The sequence below is a fragment of the Hylaeus volcanicus genome, chromosome 1 (assembly GCF_026283585.1).
Source record: "Hylaeus volcanicus isolate JK05 chromosome 1, UHH_iyHylVolc1.0_haploid, whole genome shotgun sequence".
Taxonomy (NCBI): Eukaryota; Metazoa; Arthropoda; class Insecta; order Hymenoptera; family Colletidae; genus Hylaeus; species Hylaeus volcanicus.
In genome coordinates this window covers 18,065,438-18,085,692 of record NC_071976.1, presented here as the reverse complement: position 1 = coordinate 18,085,692, position 20,255 = coordinate 18,065,438, and the positions used below count along the sequence as shown (strand labels likewise).

The 20,255-nt window shown below is 33.8% G+C and overlaps 1 protein-coding gene across 1 annotated transcript in view; it reads right to left on the bottom strand.

The window, feature by feature from the left end:
- The window catches only part of LOC128884053 (uncharacterized), a 638,316-nt gene that overhangs the window by 320,972 nt on the left and 297,089 nt on the right, over positions 1–20,255 (bottom strand). Inside the window, exons 3-4 of the mRNA XM_054137083.1 lie at positions 13,662–13,829; positions 4,763–4,946 (exon numbers count right to left, since the gene is read on the bottom strand). Coding sequence (XP_053993058.1) covers positions 4,763–4,946; positions 13,662–13,829 — 352 coding nt within the window. The remainder of the gene's footprint in view (positions 1–4,762; positions 4,947–13,661; positions 13,830–20,255) is intronic.

Below are 20,255 nucleotides of genomic sequence, written 5' to 3'. Positions count from 1 at the left end.
GCTCGTCAGATTTCAATGTAAATCTCGTTCCTAAACGTTGTCGATAAATCGATGAACAAATTTTCAGAATTCGTTTAATTTATGAACCGTTGAAAGCGATGTCCACGTTGGTACAAACAAAACTATGCCCTCCTTCGTAAATTGCATTTAACATTTCCAAATGTGTCGTCGTGCACTTTTAATAATTCAAAAGGTATAATAATTTTTTGTTTTACTTGTTCAACGCTTGTCAAGACATCACTGTCACAAATAAAAATCTAAAGGTAATGAGTCCGCAGATCGTGGGGGCCAAGGTATTTTGCCATCGCAGCCAATCCAGCAGTGATAATTTTCATTTAAATGGCATCTTACTTCTCTACTATACTGTGGTGGTATTGCATCTTGCTGAAAAATTAAATTTCTTCAAATTATAAGAGAAACATTAGTCCATTAGTTGAATTATAAAAGAAAGAGTAAGATAATAAAATTCGTTGAACTTAAACTAAATAAAGTACACGGTAACTCGACAAATTTTCAAACTTATTTTTTTCGAAAATAAAGCATCGTATGAAAAAATTTTATTCTACATTTTCGATTCAATTTTTCGCGAAGAATCACCCCTAATCGCTTGTACTACCAGTTACGGGACACCCTGTGCATATTTAGTATCAAGAATCCATTTCTATTGTTCTATGTTCATTCTATTTATGTAGTGGAGACTCCTTTATACGAAACTCCAATCTGTTACTTGATCTTTTCAATTTATTACAGACTCTGCCTCTGCATTTGAAAGCTACAATATTTTTTCTTCACGAAAACTATTACATAGGGAAAAACAATTAAATTCGCAAAGAAATAGAAATGTATGTACAGAAAAAGCTAACATGCATTGTGGACATTTTTTAATGCATTCTTCTAATATTATAATAATCAGTATTACATTATCAAGTGTTTTATGTCGTAGATTAACACGTTGTATCCTTCTTATAATATGAGTAAATGAATTTATCTAAACAAATGCTATCTTAATATGGAGACAAATTTGTAAGATTCCATTAAAAAAAAAAAACGCCAATGACCTTGAAATCTCGAAAAATCTGACTATGAAATAATCTTTTTTTCTCTATGATAGTATGTTCTCCTCCAACCAAACATTTTCCTCTTGTGACATGTCTTTGCAACATTGAAAGCAACATTAGCAACATTTTAAGTACAAATTTTAGATGATTCATCATGTATATACACATATAGAATGTGTACATTTCTATTTCAACAATTTTAGAAAGAAGTTCAACATATTTATGTACATAAGTCAAACTGGCTTACTGGGTAGTTCTACATAGTCTACTTGTCTACTTGTAAATTTCTTTCAATTTTAAAAGTTCAGTAAATTTAATAATTTCTATTCACGAGAAATGTTCTTTGCACCAGAGAAATGTCGAAAAATAAAGTAATCGAGCAGAGAAAATAGACAATACTTCAAGTGGCCTTATTATACAGCACCTGTCGAAGATGATGGACGAAAACTACTCGGGTAAGTGCATTTGGGACGCATAGTGCATTCGCGTTGTAAGCTCTACTTAGGCTCCACGGGAAGAAAAGCTCCGCGGAAAGGGATGGGGATTGTCGAAAAATTGTAGGAACTTTTTCAGAGCTTGTCGAAGGCCTTTCGTACTCGCCACAAAGTTCGTTCGCTATCCCAGCCGAGCGAGGGAAACGCGCTGGGGCGGGCAGACGCTTCCAGAAACAGTAATTTTTCTCTCCAGAGCGTTCCGTGCTCTGCCCCAACTCGGCTACACACGTTAAGAGGGACTTAAGTGCGGTAGGGGTGGTAGGCCCGCAAGAGTGGAAGTATGACAAATTGAAACGGCCATCGACACAAGCGATCTCCAATCATATCGGCTGGTATAAGCCGCCCTTCAATTTCTCTTTCGAGTGTGAAAACTGAGGGTACGAACTGAGAGCTGTTATCCATGCTTTAACTTAAAGGAATGATAGCTGTGCACCCAGCGTTCTGCAATGGATTTTCTATTATGTCAGGCGAATCACCTAAGATGCGCAGCTGGAATGGTTGATAAACTATACGTTGTACGAAGAATTGCTATACGGGGTGGGCCAAGTAAGTGTGGCAAGTCAGAATTCCCTTATCAGTGTATTTAGGGACATATGTCAAAGGGAAAAGATGGTTCAAAGATCACTGTATTTGTAAGACAATACTTTTTTACATGTGCAGTCGATAGGTTCTTTGTTTTTTGAATGAAAATGCGTATCTTTCTTGCATAGTTTAAATCCTTTCGTTATTTTACGTAAGAAAGTATCATTCGAATGACATGACGTGAATAAATTTTTGCATCGTCTCTTCCAGAATATATTAAATAGACGTATCCTATACAAGTATCATTATTTTACTATTTATTCTAAGCGTTTATAAGACATTTTCCGTAAGTTTTTATAGAAATTGAATACCCCATGAACGTGAAAATGTCATTCCTCGTCTTTGACTAATTCTTTTTATAATTCTTTTGGGGAAACAATGTAACCAATTCTGCCTCGTTATGCATTCGACAAGGAGTATCGAACACACTCCACATAATGAAGTTTTCCTCAACGCCAACGAACCGTGTTGACTGCGTGCGTTCTTTCATGATATTACGGCTTTCGCGTCAAGTGACATGTATAATAACGAGAAATGGATTGTTTTGCACGTGAAAAACAGCACGCGGAACAAATGCCGCGAAACGGGATTTATTGTAATAACAATTTCCATGCGGGTAGAAAGCACTTTGGCGCGTTCGCCTCTACACAGAAGGTTAATTCAATTAAAAGTATGAAACGAAACACAAGTGACCGACGCGCACGTCTGAAGTGATTAAAAACACGTTTGATTAATACCGAACAATTCGATCAATGCAACCCTCTTTTGTGTTGCAGCATCGTTTCGCATCAGGGTATTGCATTAACATAACAATTATCACCGCACCCGCTTCGAACAAATAACAACCTTATGTTATAATTAATTGAAATACGTTAAAGCTCGATTCTTTCCCTGTTCGAATATCAGATAATTTCGAACTCAGAGCTTCCGTCGGATATAATTAATTATCAATATTGGATGATCAGCGATTATAGCATATTGTTATTACGGATTACAATCTTGGGAAATTGCCGGAGTAATGATTGTTTGTCTCTGTGGCAAAATTGGTATTCACAATCAGGAAATCGGAAAGCCTCGCACAATATCTGGCCATAGACAGATTAACTCATTCACTGCCAATTACGAGATGTCTCGTAGTTCAAATTGATTGCAATTACGATGATATTTGATAGGGATAAGTTTATAGCCTTTTAAGTCACTAATTATTGTAAAAGAAAATAGTACAATTTTTTTTTAAAACAATAAATTTAATATCACTTTTTATAATCAAAATAATAACCTAGATTACACATCTGCATTAAAACTTGGCGCCCAAGAGAACATGCTTTAAATTTGCCTAGCAGTGACCGGGTTAAACAAATATATAAACAAACGCTATGGAAAGACTGCTTTTATTCATAGTAAAAAGTGAAAGACTGTATTCAAATACAAAAGTCTACTTACTACTCGTGACTAATATACTCTTGTACAAAAGCATGCGCACTCTGTGCTTTAAATTTTAGTCTTTCACTTTTTACTATGAATAAAAGCATTCTTTCCATAGTTTTTGTTTATATATTTGTTTGACCTAGTTACTGCTAGGCAAATTTAAAGCATGTTCCCTTGGGCGCCAAGTTTTAATACAGATGTGTAATCTAGGTTATTATTTTGATTATAAAAAGTGATATTGAAATTATTGTTTTAAAAAAAATTGTACAATCTTCTTTTACAATAATTAATGACGAAGTTTCACAAAAATTGGATGAAAACTCCCATATTTATGACGTTTTGAAGAAGTGTCCCGATTTTTCTGAAGGCGAGTGTAGTTTAGTCTTACAATTTTTTAAATCAAATTCTACCGTTTATGTACTTTTGATATGTATTTAGTGTTGCATGCAATTTTTCCGGTTAAAGTCGAGCAGTCTAGTTCTTCTAAAATATTTTTCATGTTCAAGCTAACAGATTCGAATGGGCCTATCAAATGTAGCAAATACTTTTTATTTTGTTACAGATGCTGAGGCTGTGCCAAGGTTTCATCTATGTTTTAAATTGGATCATGGTATTTTTTTGGCTCGTCATGACTGCTGATGTGAAACGACTTCATTAGCCTGTATTACAAGGTTATTTATTTTAAAATAATACCTTAAATTGGAGTCTGGAGTGAGTAGACTTCTTCCTGCTTTCCTTCTTCTATCCTTGTTCGAGAGATCGGTGAGCTACGTTCAATCTACTGATTTCAAACTCCAATTCAAGACTTTATATTAAAATAAATGACTTTGTATTATAAGTCAATGAGCTCGTTTCAACATTAGCATTCATGACATGCAAAAAAAATCCTATTGTTTCATTAAAAAAATACTGGTTATCATGATACAATCTCAACACCTCTACTACTAATACAAAAAATAGTAGCTTCGTTTTAAAATCACTTTTTGAATCTTCGAATTTTTAACTGATAGATTCTTTTGCATCGACGATAATTTGGATATCATTTTTTCTGTAACTGGTTAAATGCTGTATCCTGTATACCTTATATATCCACTTGTATAATTTTCATCAATCAATGCATCTTACGGTCGTTACAACATTTTTATTTAAATGCAGAATTGTTTGCAATAAAATATTTAGGAATATAAAAATTTTACTCACGCTGTGCCGTTATGTCGCCCAATCGCAATCAGTCGATGGATTTGTACCTCGACTCGTTGGCCCGTGTCTGGGACGAACCTATACGTACACCTGGATGGCCCTTCAAGAGGTGGCGACTTTATTTGCCCGAAGCCACGATCCGATTTGCTGAACAACTGCTTGCTGTCCAGCGTTATATTGCACACTGAAACAGAGAAAGGAGAACCAATGAATCTACCGTGCACCTGGAACGCTGAACAGTTTGTCCAGGCAAGAGAGAAATCCGTTAACCACGTTGTCTCAGGGATTAAGAATCGCGCTGTTCGCTGCTGTTCGTTTTCGATCGATCCGATTGCACAGCTGACAGTGATACAGTGTTTGCAGTGCTACTTCAATTATCCACTGCAGATTCTCTATAATAGCGCCGCAATTTCTAGCTGCAATTGGTCCTAACATGTTCACTCGATTAGATTTCGTATCACGTTTGGGATAGCTACTTGAACGCCAGAAGTATTGTACAGTAACTTCTTTACCATTAGTAGACTTGAATTGAAATTCAAATTTGACTTGAGTTGAATTTTGACTTGAATTTAAAATTCAAATTATATAATAGAGTTAAATTATGTTTCACTATCTTTGTGCGAATCCTCGGTTAAAGGACTATTGATTATGCTATTCATTATGCTTTCGAAGCACTCCAATCCTTTAAATACATACTGGGTGTCCCCAATTTAAATGTTTAAACTTTGGGAGGGTATAGGGCACCGAAAAACTAATAAAAGAAAACGTTAGGTGGTTTGCTCGTTTATGCTCCATTTACGAGAAAATCGCGAAAAAAGAAACAAACAAGTTTTTGTCTTTTCTTTCATTTCTTTACATTTACATATACTGTTATCACTTATTCATTGTAAACACTGTTCAAAATGATGACCTCTTGCTGCAATGATTTACTATACGTCACAGTATTAATATTGTTATATCCTATTGAAATATCCATGTATAAGTTGAAAAGAATCTACGATATTGTTAAATCAATATCATTAAATTCAGTATAGTTATTCATATACAAATTAAAGTAATATAGAATATGATTATTAATCTAAATAGAATCATGTATACATAGTTTGAAGTTAGTATCTATTGTAGAATAGTATTGAATCAAATGAAATTCTTCCTAGAAATGTAATCAATTTATAAAATATAGTAATACAAATTTAATGATGCATAATATTGGTTAATTCATTTATACACTTTCATGTTATTATTCTACTGATCGTACTAACATTACTATTCTACTAATGGTCTAAGCAAAATTAACATGTATTTATAACTGCGTTGGAAATTCAATATTTCAGAAATGTTTCGTAGGTAGATTAATACCTAGGAGTATGTCTTGTTATTTTTATACAAATATCTATATAGAAAAAAAATAATTTTTGGAAAAAAAAAATATAACCGACTTCGAAAAAATATTAAAATTGCACTAAAAAGTATGAAATAATTTCTATTTCATTTATATTAAATGATATTCAATAATATATTAAATTTCTATTTCCTTTATATGTATTTTATATATGCATTTTTAATTTTGTGCCGACTACGAAAAGGTTATTTAACATAATTTCATATAAAGGAAATAGAAATTTAATATATTATTGAATATCATTTAATATAAATGAAATAGAAATTGTTTCATACTTTTTAGTGCAATTTTAATATTTTTTCGAAGTGGAGTGGTGATTTGAAAAAATTTTTCCTTACCGAAAATGGTATTCGAGGCTTCGTTAAGGAGATATTCCAGAAACAGAAACTAGCGCTCTGATTGGTCGTGGGTTTTTGTCAATATCTCCTTAACGAAGCCTCGAACAACATTTTCCCTATGAAAAAATTGTTTCAAATCTCCCCCCCGAAACACCCCATTCAAGGACATCCAACATTTTTGGGACACCCTGTATAGTTGCAAATGGGATTATCAGGAATGCATGTGCAACTAAATGTGAAAGGATTGATTGCGTTTGGTGAATTCCTCACCGAGTTACATAAAAAATGCGAATTTTGCAATACCAATAGTTATAAACAATAAGAAAAATCATTTTTGCAAATTGATCAACTCAAAAACGAGTCCGGCAGCAAAATGTAAAGGGTTTCATCGATTTCGTCGAATTCAGGTCGAACATACGTTAAAAAAATAGTATAATTTTCGATAAAAAGTGCAATAAAGGGGTAAAAAATGGAAGTAGGTCAAATGCAAGAAGATTCAATCCGATTGGTCAATTCGTTTCGGAATAAGAAGCAATACAAAAATTTTCGGTTTTTTGCAAAAAAAAAACGGGTAGAAAATGTGAAATCCCAAAATTTGTTGGTAATGAGACCACTCCGGAGAGATGCTCTACAAGATGCAACAGGTTTCATCCCGATTGGTCAAGCCGTCTGGGCGTAATCGAGTAACATAAAAAAAAAATATATATATATACATGTCGAATTGAGTAACCTCCTCCTTTTCGAAGTCGGTTAATTAACTGTCACCAAGACTTCAGTATTGCTGTACGTCATAGTACAGCAGGAAGTAAGGTAAAACATATTTCTAAAGAATTCCAATAACTCCTACTAGTACATACATTATATACATACATATATGGTCAGCGTATAGTTATTTACCTGTCAAATATTTTTTATCAAACTTTTCCTTCTATACCCCACACTTGGCAACCCTCCTTTCCGTTCTTAGAAAAAAACTCACATCAAATACACCTGTTGCTCTCGCCTAACGTTCGAATGTCCTCTCTCTCATCTGACCTTAGTTAAGTGAACACGGTTTGTACTTGTAAAACAAATTCAACTGCTTTTAAAAGAAGATTTTCTGGTAAGGTCCACAGTATTTATTTCCGAGGAGGACCCAAAATAGAGGATATTGCAATATTAAGCAATGCTTCTATTTTGATAATAAGAGAATTATTGAAACAGAATTATAGGGAAACCTTGATATGCGATTTGGTTTTTTTCATCAACTTTTCAAATGTTAACATAAGTTCTCTTCAAGATGTATTATAGAATTATATAATTATAGAAAAACTGGAGTTGTGAAAACAGTGTGTGCAAAATGATAACATATTAACAATTAGCCATGTTTCACGGATTATATTCGAAACCTTTGATTCAAGTTAAATATGAGTATTTTCATATCATTCGTAATATTATTATTCGAATTTATGTCATGCAAAACTTAAAATCCAAAATCGCTACAAAATTTTACAAACTATAAAGCAAATTAGATAGCATTTGTCAATATTGAATGTCAACAGATCGAATCGACCATTTCACAATACTCGCTAAATACTTTTAGTACATTTTATTCTATATTTTATATCAATCTAAGATTATTCCAAGGTATAGATTTTCTGAATCTGAAACCCAGAAGGAAAACATTAAAAGAAAGTTCGACATTAAATACCGACACAATGTTCGTGAAATACCTGAGGTGAAAGCTTCTAAAATTCTTTTGTAATAGGAGTCAATTCTATATTTAATGAATGCAGCAATACGAGTGACGCAACAGTGCCGCGTTGCACCCTTGTTATTTCTCGAAAAGCGTTTACTCGAGGAATTAAAGTTTCTCTCGACACGTTTCTCGATTGTCCGCGTCGAATCTAGGTCAGGAAAGCGCAACATAGCCACGGAAGAAAAGTGCTGCGTCCCCTATAACGATTTTTCTTGCTTACACCGTTCCGTCGCCGAGACAAGACAGTTCTTCGACTTTTCATTCGAGGCGACGAACAGTCGCGACACGCAACCTTGCGAGTCGGTTCAACATTTAGCTGAAATCGATTCTTAATTGGATGACGCGATAAAAACTTTCATGTCTGGGTTAATAACGACGAGTCACATCATTTTATTACACTGTCTCTTGACCTACCACTCGCGTGTTGCTCGACCATCAAAGACTTCTAAAGACCCTTTCAGAAGCTGTAAATGGTAGAATATATGTATATTTTTAATAGCAGGACAAACTTCCTTTTAATATATTTTTCTAATGATGAACAAGAGTAACGGCTGTTCTGACAAGTGACAATTTTCTACGAATAGGACGTTATTTATTATGATTGAAAATCTACTTTAGATGTTATTTAGATGTCCCTTTGGAATGTATAATTAATACTATAAAAGATGTTAGTAAAATTTTATAATGTGGATCACAGGAGGACATATGTATGTATATATATAATCCTCTTCTCATCCTCCGTCAAACTCCAGCAGCAAACATTCCAAATTTCTTCCTTCGATAACTGATGATTTCATCCTGACTAATCATCCCGGACCTCGACCTCGCTACCTCTCCTTTGCCGACCACTAAACTTAAGATAATTCCTATCCTTCCATTTTCTATCTTTCCCGCTGATATGTATACATATAATTCATAGAATTTATTGAACAATATGTATACACCTCTGTATTATACATATATGTATTTCGTAAAACATTAAATTCGCTAATCATTATTATTTGAACATTACAGTAATTCCAATTATGTAATATTATGAATATACTGAAAATGAATTGAAATAAACTGAATATAACAAAGTAAAGTCTCACTCGTTTCTGAAGAAGGACTCATTGTCTGACTTAATATAATTAATATAACTCTAATTTTTATACGCTATATTATATACTTATAACTAGAAAATTTATAATAACTATATCTCGTAGTTCTTAAAATAACTTGATATTTATACAACTTGTACCAAGACTATAACAATGCCCAATGTATTTTCATAAACAAGCTATCATTCCAATCAAGTAGTATTAGTATATATGTGGTCAGGCGCTCATCAAGGAAAGTTTATGAGAATTCACGAATAAACCTATTATTGAAAGTTTTATCCATTGCTATTACACTTCTTACACATAATGTTGTATTCCGCTTGATTCGTTACTTTATTATTATTTAACAAGTACAATGTCGAGCGAAATTGAATGAAGTTAACAAAGGTATACGCGTGGTACTGGCTATAGATCCTCGTATCAAGATGGTTCGAACAATTCTCTGATTCAAAGGGAAAAGTAGTGGGCTTTATAGGTTCGGGAAAGATAGAAAATGGAAGGATAGAAATTATCTTAAGTTTAGTGGTCGGCAAAGAAGAAGTAGCGAGGTCGAGGTCCGGGATGATTAATCAAGATGAAATCATCAGTTATCGTAGGAAGAAATTTGGAATGTTTGCTGCTGGAGTTTGACGGAGGATAAGAAGAAAACAGAGTGATCTTAACTAAAGCTAATACAAAGATTATGTTGGCATACAACAATAATTTAAGGTGAAATTTATAATAATGTTTTAATTTAGATATTTCCTTGCTGTGAAATTTTAACAATGATTCTGAGTGAAATTCTACAAAGAAATGAAAATAGGCTGATACAATCTATTGTTTAATAAAGGATGCTGTCGCTTACGAAAACAACTAGATTTGTGATTACTAGAAAATATGGTTTTTCGTATTTCCTCGAAAAAAGAGGTTTGTAAACTATTCATGTTTTTGTAAGAAATACACGTGATATGAACATTTTTTTAATACTCTGTGTCATGTCGAAATTCAGGTAATATCTTCCTAGTATGAGATAGTAATATTTTTAGTGAAATTGATTTTCAATAGCATACTATAATCAAATCTCTAGTGATTGCATTAATAACGATGAGTCACATCATTTTAATACACGGTATTTTAACCTTCTGGTCGTTGTTCGAATACTAAAGACAGGCTTTTACAGGCTTTTCAGAAGTTGTAAACGGTAGAATATTTTTAATAGCGGGGTAAACTTCCTTTTAATTTGTTTTTCTAATGAGGAAATAATAGCTGTTCTTGTAAGTACGAATTTCCAAGAATATAAAGTTGCTTATTATGTTTGGAAAATTAATTTAAGTACTATCTACATGAATCAGTCCAATGCAAAAAAAAAATTGTACAAAGACTGCCATCAAAATTATAACGTAACACATGTAAATAATACGTGTTATAATCTTATACATTTGTATTTCGTAATACTTTGAAAGAACAGATCATTACAGCTTGAATATTCCAATAATTTCAATTATGCAATATTAGGAGTAAACTGGAGATGGATTGAAATACGTAGAATATTCCAAAGTAAAGATTCGCCATTTTCAATATCATTTCATTCTGTTTTAGCAAACGAAGAATTTCATTTCAACAATTGCACGCTCGATTTCATATTAAATCGACTATACTGTTACTATTTAGGCACCACTTATTATTTCAAATAATATTTAGCCCAGGTCTGCTTCTGATAGCTTTAAAATACCTAAAAGCCGTGATTGGTGAATATTACCTACTAGCAAGAGCTAAAATTCAATTCGACATTGATAGCAATATTTGCTGTGCACGTATGGCAAATAGAAGAAGGTAAAAGTAACACATCATTATGTCTTCGACTATAATTAAGCGGCTGGTGTCCGTTTTTATTCACCCCTATAAGAAAGGTACAGGCGGAAGAAAGGTTTGATCGATGAGAAGAAAAGGCAATAATGTCGGAAGTAATTACTGGAGAGAAAAGGTAAATGGATGGAGGATGAAAGGAGACTAATCAGTTATCAGGACGGAAAGGGTCGAATGTGGTAGTAATTTTTACTGCTGGATTTCGATGTAATCCTTAGGCTTGAAAGAACCATTCATACACATTTGGAGAAATTCGAGACCCTTCCGATCTTTTAGCAAAGCCACTTTAATGTCTTTTCTCAGAAATTTTTTGTTTTTTTGTTCCAGATCAAATATTGTGGAAGATTTCTTTCTGCTGTGGAATATCTTCTGTGATGATCGATGTCGCTTTCAAAGTTTTTTTGCTGCTATTTTCGAATGCAATATTATAAAGCTTTATAAACATATTTTCATATCTTCTATTACAGTTCCGCAAAAAATTGTCATAATTCAGCTTTCTTCTGGCGTTACCCCTTAAGTTTCCAATCGATAAAGTTACCTTTTATATTTTACATATTTAGCAATATTGGGAGCCAAGATACAATCAATATTAATGACAAATATTAAAATCCTATATAAGTTACTATTATAAAAGAAATTGAAAATATCTGTATTATTTCACGAGGTTATTACATACAGAATATGACGAATTCTTGATCAAATTAACTCAAAAGAAAAGTAAAAAGTTTGTTTTGCTTTGCTATGGACCTTATACATAGTATGCTACTTTTCAAGTCTTTCCAATTCTATAATATGTCAAGTAGATAAAAGGTACATAAAACTTTCGACGCCTGACTTCATATTTCTACGAATTAATTATTCAACGTACCAAATAGTGGAACGAACATTCTCTTATTGCTAAAAATATTATATATAGAAATGTTTCGCTATTTGCTGGTATTGCAGTTCTTAGACATGACCACTTGCTCTTCAGAATCTGCTCGGTAATTCATGTTCGAAGAAGCTCCACCAAACGCGCTTTAATGTCCACTTATTCGCGCGAGCAAGCAGCAGAAAATGAGGAAAGACGAAAAGTGGAAGGGAGAGAGATGAAGAGAAAATGGCTTAATCGCGCTAATCTTGTTTCTAACGCCGATTCGGATTCAAAGGGATACTGGTTGCCTTCTCGACGCGACGTAATTACGTTCCACGTAGGGTGGAAGTAAATACTCGAATTAGATGATTAACTAGGCGAGCGTACAACGAAGGAAAATGTAAGTGGTGCTGCAACTACTAGTTTGATTGCTGACGAGATTGATATTGAAGGGACTAATTGGAAGTTCTAGTTTTCAACATGAGAATCCCAACCTCGAGAAGCTCAACTCGTGCCTCTTCTTACAGTTTGTTAAAAATCAATGTGTATTTGCAACAAACAGAATCTAATCTCTGGATTGGGATATCAATTCAGGTTTGTCAGTCGATTGAACGGATTGTAACAAAAAATTGAGTTATACTTATTGCGAATTTTTGTAGAAAGAAAGTTGTTGGGGATACGAATAACTAGTAAAGAATGTCTTCACTGATAATAAGATCAGAAGCTTAATCCTTTGACTGTGGGACGATTTTTGCTGGAAATTTTAAGAGGCGTAGAAGTCTGAATTTAAAAAAGATTCTTCTAACTTTTGAATTTTTATTCTTGAAACTAAGCGTTTTATGAATCAACTGTAAGTATAAAATAGTTTTGTTTCATCATCCCTTATAAGCTAATATTTTTTAAAAATTGATTTAACGAACATAAACATTTCTCTGAGTCCATTTTTCGAGGACGTATATATGTATACGCTCTTCGCAGTCAAAAGGTTGATAATTTAAAAATGTTTATCTGTTTTTAAGGCTTTGTGAGTAAACAACCCTTTATGATGTTTTTACAAGGCTTTAAGAGCACTTAGATTTGGCTTTTTCTCATAAATTCATAGAAATGGTCTAAAATCACATGTTGTATCACAATATTTTTACAATTCATCGGTACCTCTGAATTGAATTATGCGTTACAGTTACGGTATAGTTGATTATAGAACATTGCCAGATTAGATGAATTTATATGCAGATTGGAATTAATATAGAATATTATCAAACTAAATAGAATTATTAATATGCAGTTTTGAATTAATATCGATTATTATCAACTGCTAGTTAAATCAAATTGAACTATTTATATACAGGTTGATGTGAAAATGAACAAAAGCTATTATTAAATTAAATGAAATTCTTCATAGAAATGTAATCAGTGTATGCAGTATTATCAGCTAAAAAGTCAGAATAATTAAAATGAAAATGACACTGAGTTTGAAGTACTTGATTACCTACATACATACATATGTGCATTCCTGGGAATATTCATATGAAACAGCTGTTGCTTACAAAGGAACACACGTGTAACGCTTCAGTCGGAGATTAGGATTATTAAAACGAATGTAATTATAATGATGGTACTTACTATTGCCGCAGTGTTCCTCCAGTCCGCACTGAACGCATCTGTCCGGCGATGCTGCACCACAACTGCATCCTCCTGACGGGACGCAGCACGCGCACTCGTTGCTGGACGAATTAAAACTGCAGGGGCACCCTTTCGTCTTTTGTGTCCAAAGATCCACTTGACCTGGAACTAGACACGAGAAACGTTTAGAAAACAGGCTTCACGGGGCCTCGTGCAAGACTGGCCATTAGGACATTGTACACGCGACGCACGTATTTCATAAAGAATCTCTATCAAGAGAAAGAGAATATCCCTAGAAGACGATTTCGATAAGTACATGGAATGCGATTTTTATAGAATTTTTCTGATTTGTAGAACATCCAGAAGCAGGACTATGTAAAGGATTTTTAAAAGAAACTTCAAGCAATTGTTCCTTTTTTAATCGAAAGATTCTTCCGCGACTTACACCTCGTATTCATATAAATAAACAACCTCGCCTCTTAAAAGTTGATGTTATCCTTGTTGCAGTGAAGTTATTAATTCAAGGAAGTAATGTTTTCAACTGGTCAAATTGAAGAAAACAATCAACACAAAACGACAAAAATTAGCGAACAGACGAGACATTGTTTTCCAGCAGGATAACTCCAGGTCCCACATTTCTTTAGTTGATAGAATAATATTGTTAACGTTTCACTGAAAAGTTCTACCTGTTTCTTCGTACTCTCCGGATATTGCTACATGTGATTATCATTTATTCCTTTCGTTAAAAAATTCTCTTTGTGATGAAAAGTTCAATTCTATAAATGACATACAAATGTACTTGGAACGTTATTTTGGTACCAAAGCATACAATTTTTAGAAAGATGACATTATGCTGCTTCCAAAGAGTTGGAGAAAGATAATAGAGCAAAATGCATCGCGTACAACTCAGTAATGTAACATAAAATATAAAATATTGTGTATGTATTGTTTATGAATAAAACGAAAGAAACTTTTGGAAACTTATTCGATTTTTTTTTCATTATAAATGAAAGTAATGATTAAAAACTTAAACTCTGAAGTACTTTTATTTTTTCAACTGCAGCATACAAGTTCATGGGGCACTGGCAGCTGCAATGATACAACTTGCAAAATTATGTCAAGACAAATATTAATAACAATACCAATGATTCGAAAAGGAAATCTCTAAATTAACTTCGTTCTGCATTCATCATATGGACATCCAGAGTTTCATTGTTCACATGATATCTTGCCAAACATTAAACACGGAAGATTAAGTAGAATTATTTCAAATCGCCTTATAAACAGCATTAACGTTCCATTAACGTCGAATCGCTAATTCACGGTTCAAATATAATCTCCCAAATGGCGGGCGTTGGTATCCGATTAAATTTTTCAACTATTTACCCAACACAGCTCTACGTGAAAGTGGAGGGAAATGCGCGAACGCACCTGTGGCAGTTAATGACTATAGAATCTATGTAGTTTATTATATATCTGAACCATCTGGGTTAAGTATAATTTAAATTTGATTATTTTCCATGACTTGCTGTCGAGATACAACATTAATACTAGAAAGTATTATACAGTCCACGTAAAATAAAGGGAAGTTTAAGTTATTATTTTGCTAGCTTACAATTTGTTATAAAATATAGAATCTTAAATGTTGCGATTTTTGCTTGTTTGATAATGAGATATAATTTCTTGCTAGCGTCAAGATGGATTCTTTGTTGGAATATCCTTTCTTTCAGGTGGTCGAGTCGTGTTGCATTGTGATAATTATATGTAGTTTTACTTTTCAATCTTCAAATCGAATTGCTAATTCCTAAAGATCCGAGAAAAACGTGGACCTACAGTCAGTTCCATTTGCACCTTCTATGTATACCAAAGAACCGTGCTTAAACTAAATGATGGGTTTGATGTTTCCAAATAAATGTTCCATTATAAATGTATACATGGTTAAATTATACGTATGTATATATTAGGTTGTCCCAAAAGTTTCTTCCGTGACTTGCATTCAGTTGTTTTGTGTAGCAATGTTTATATAAATAGACGACATAATTTTTTAGATGTTAATGTTGTGACGGTAATGGAGCAAAATTAATCGTACAGAATTCAATAATGTAGCATTAGACATAAAATATTGTGTATGTATTACTTATTAATGAAACGGAAAAACTTTTGGGACAACCTAATATATATATAATGAAAAATTTCTTTGGAAACTTCAAACCTATCATTTATTTTAGATAAATTTCTTCAATAGACATAGAGGGTACGATTAATTATGAGACTGACAGCAGTGTTTGGAATAATCGTAAGCATAATTACGATTACGATTGTAATAAAATGTTTACGAGTTGTGATTACGATTACGAGTGTAATCACATGTTTCAGAGTTGTGATTAATGTCTGTTGAAAAAATATCCGCCCATTGCTGTAAAAAGATAAACAAAAATTTGTGTATATCATTTGTCAGTTTCTTGAGAAATTCACCTAGGAAAGTAACTCTGGAAAAATTGCACGTCGAGACAGTAACTATGATATCTTCTGATCTATTTATCCGAAACAAAAAATCAAATACTCAATTCACTGAAAAAGATTCAATGAAATAATTGCAAACACCTTTTGGAAAATAATTATTGAAAAAACACCCTTTTCGATTTCTTGGCTAGGAATAACCCCTTGAAGAGAACACATTACCATCGGTAAATAGAGTATGGATAGTTTTATATATTCTGATGAAATTCCAGTTTCACGATTCCTTGAGAGATCGATTCTTCTTTCTTTTTAGTATAGACTACAGCGATGAGGCAGAGTGGAAGCAGTTCTCTAGGCTCTGGAGCCCAGTTTGAACATTCTTGGCGTAAGGTGACTGAGTGCGTGCCGAGTCGTATTTCCCTTCATCAAATACCGATACGAATCGCAGTTCAAACGATTTTCTTTTTTCACGATCCTTTGTCATATGCTCCTCCCTCGATCCGCATTCCGTCTAACATTCCAACCGTGGTATTACATTTTTTTTTCACCTTAAACCTCTCGCTCCTCTGTTCTGTGCTTCACGCCACTGCTCGCGTTTTTCTTTTCCCTCTAACGATGTCGCGTCCCAGGACACCGATAAATAGAAATGCAATGAAAAACGGAACAGGAGGCGGAATATAACTCCCTGGCGGCCGATTGCTCATTGTTTTTACTTGCTCGACGACCAACGTGTCCGTTTTTCTTTGAACTTTCGCTGCCACCGTGCGCTAGGCACGTCGACTTCGCGCAAATCCCACAGTAAACGAATCGCGACAATTAATAATCTGTCATTTTACCCAGATAGCTAACAATGGTTCTGTAAGCTTATCTTTGTACACGAGTTTGTAGATATCGCAAACACAGATGATATTGGCAGCTGCAGGGATACATATTTTAAACGAAATCTCATTCTTTGAACTTTGAGTCGAAATGCATCTGAATGACGTGTAAGGGGAAACGCGCACAAGAATTTTATTTTAAGGTTGAAGTATATATTTTAATCTATAACAAAGCGCTAGTTTGCAGTAAAAGTATAAATTTAATATATAAATAAGTTTGTTAAGATATATAAAAAATTATCCTTCCAAGTGATCGTTTTTCGTTAATAGAATAACAACTAGTCTTTGTCCATTCAGCAGAAGTTGACATCTAACTACTCAATAATTTGTAATAATAAATAAGTCAAACGAAAAAATCACCTTTGTTTTCTACACTTTTATGAAGATTCAATGGTTAAATCGTATAAAAGTATATTCAAATCTACTTAAATTCTCAATGCACTTCATACAATAAAAGTTTGAAGCTGTATTTTGTCTGTATAGTTTTCAGGTTGAACAGCACAATAAATTAACTTCAAGTTTGACACAAATAAAGCGAATGTCCTATCGTAAAAATCAACTCGATATTTGAAAAAGTTTCTTATTCGCCGTTTCAAAAAACTACGACCAATCGCTCGAGGAAGTTTGTTTCTGTCCATGAATTTGCATCCACTATGGGCAGGAAACCGGCAATTGCAGTGATGCATATGGGCGCATGAGAGGGACGTGTTCAGATTTTTTTGCAGCCACTACTGCAAGAAACTAAAATATCTCTGCAACTGATAGGAGTTTAACGAGTGGAAAGAGCTCGCCATAAAAAAGTCAGGGGAGAATAAAATTATACATAGATTTTCAATGGTCGAACGATTTCGCTGGCGCTTTTTCATACACGTCGATGTAAAATCAGACTCGAAACCCCGAGCAGATATTTGAAAAGTGGTTCGCTTCTTCAAATTAAATAGACATCGGCATATTTAATGAAACGTTCAGCTCGAAAGCATGATTCATTTCACGATAATTTTTATATGGATGCATCGATGGAGTGTAAATTGGAATCCCGTAAAGGCATTTCGCATGCACGAAGCGCATTTGCAACAAAGTGCCTCTCGTCATGTATTCACGTTTCACGGTGGATTAATATTTTTATGAGCGCAATGACAGGAGTAGTCGATTTATATTAATTCATTACAGAGTTTGATCTGAAAGTGATTCCACTTTCAATTTCTGATTTAATGTATTTTTGGTATTTAATGAGAATGGCTATATTTTCGATTGTTTCGGTTTGCGAATATACAGCTGTGGCTCAAATTATTCGAAGCATTAAAATCATGTAATCAACATGTTAACTTGTATTACTGAATGCGTATGAAATATATACATTTGCTTTCTTTACACTTTTAATCAAAGATACATATTTTATCCAGTATTGGCAGGCCTTTCTCGATTCGGAAAACCCTCCTTTCTCCCTCGATGTTTCTAATGATTTAATCAATGATTTAATCAATGTCTATACAGTTATACACACACTTCAGTGAATAAAATATTCGACGAATTTACTTTGAATGTTTGAATATTCAAATACTTTCTACACTTATGAAGTGTCCATTTGAGGATTAATTAAAGTAAGTTCTCCGAAAGTAAATAGTTAATTAATTAATATGTATAGAAGTTTCGTATAAAGATAAAAAAGATGTTTCTTTGACGAAATTAAAAAATTGCACGTTTTACGATTTTATGACGGCGCTTTTAACTGGAAATTGTGGTTTATAACTGTCTACTGTCCAACTGAATAAATTGTGTCAAATATAGAGCTTTTTTTTGCATATACCTTGCATTCAGCTTTTATTTTATATATTTACTTTAACTACGCTCTGTTTCAGGAGATACCAAATTTTTTTTACATATTTGATGCACATTGCATACAACAAAATTTTCTAACTTCGTAATAGACGCTATAATTAATAACTTACAATTTTTGTATAAAATTCCACATAATTACAACCTTGGTATTCAAATGGGAATAGTCGTATTATTGTAATAATAGAAACTAATAGGCTTAATAGAAACAAATTTGAATAAAAAAACATGCAAAATTTTCTGAAAAACCATCTATTTCACCTATAAGAATATCTTTTAATTTTCCTGAAAAATGGTTACACGCTGTTCAATACATCCAATTGTTATTTAAAATAATTATGCTGACTAATTTAACACTCAATTTTGATGAAAGAAAAGAAATGTCACAAATGTATACGTAAACCGATTCGTTACCGACATAGTCTCACTTGTCTCCCTCGCAAAACCAATAATGCTGGAACAATTATCAAGAATTAACTCTCCCATTCGAGCCGTTCTCCTGAAAATTAACCAAACGCCATCGAAAATCGGTAACGAAGGTGGGCGTCGTATATTGCGTGCATTCGAGTGGAACCAGCATTTTCCGGCACGACGGTTTGCGCAAACCGCCGCGAACAAATTGCAACACCGACGATCGCGTACGTTATCGGGAACCGCGAATCGATCGAATGGTCGCCGCCCTAACACGCCAAGGAAAAAGTACCTCGACCGAGTCGACGTCTAATAGAGATTTCCGATTGATTCTGCAAACGTGGAGATACGTGCGCGTGATTGATTGTCCTCTTCCTCGCCGCCAGGAATCGCCCAGGAGACGGAGGACACAACGAGGCGGATCGGAGCGGAACAACGAGGAAAGGAACGAATGAGAAGTGAGAGAGATTGCGGCAGAGGATGTTCATGTGGCCAGAGACCGGAAAAGCTAGCAAACTTGTGACAGGAATGTTTTAGTTTCAAATGTCTCGCTGAATTCTTGATAGTGGAAAGTTTCGTGAAAAATTAATATGATACGATGATCAAACGATGGACGCGTTATTTGATGCATTGACGTCACTATACTAAATTTTATGATTTTATGATAGACCTCTCTTGAGATAGAAATCAAAGCAACGGCTAACAAACATGTATGAACACTTTCATACAAAGTTTTTATATTGAAAATCATATGGTATCAACCCTTTCAGTGCTAGAGGATATTTTCATACATATCCGAGAAATGCCAGATAATTTTAAGCAAAGATGCATGATTGTAAACAAAAATGTATATTTCGATCAAAATAGCCCTTATATAGGGTGTCCCAAAACTCGGGGAGGAGCCGGAAATGGGGGGTAGCTGAGACGATTCTGAACAACAATTTCCTTTGCAAAAATGTCGGATGGGGCTTCGTTAAGGAGATATTAAGCGAAAACCCCGACCAATCAG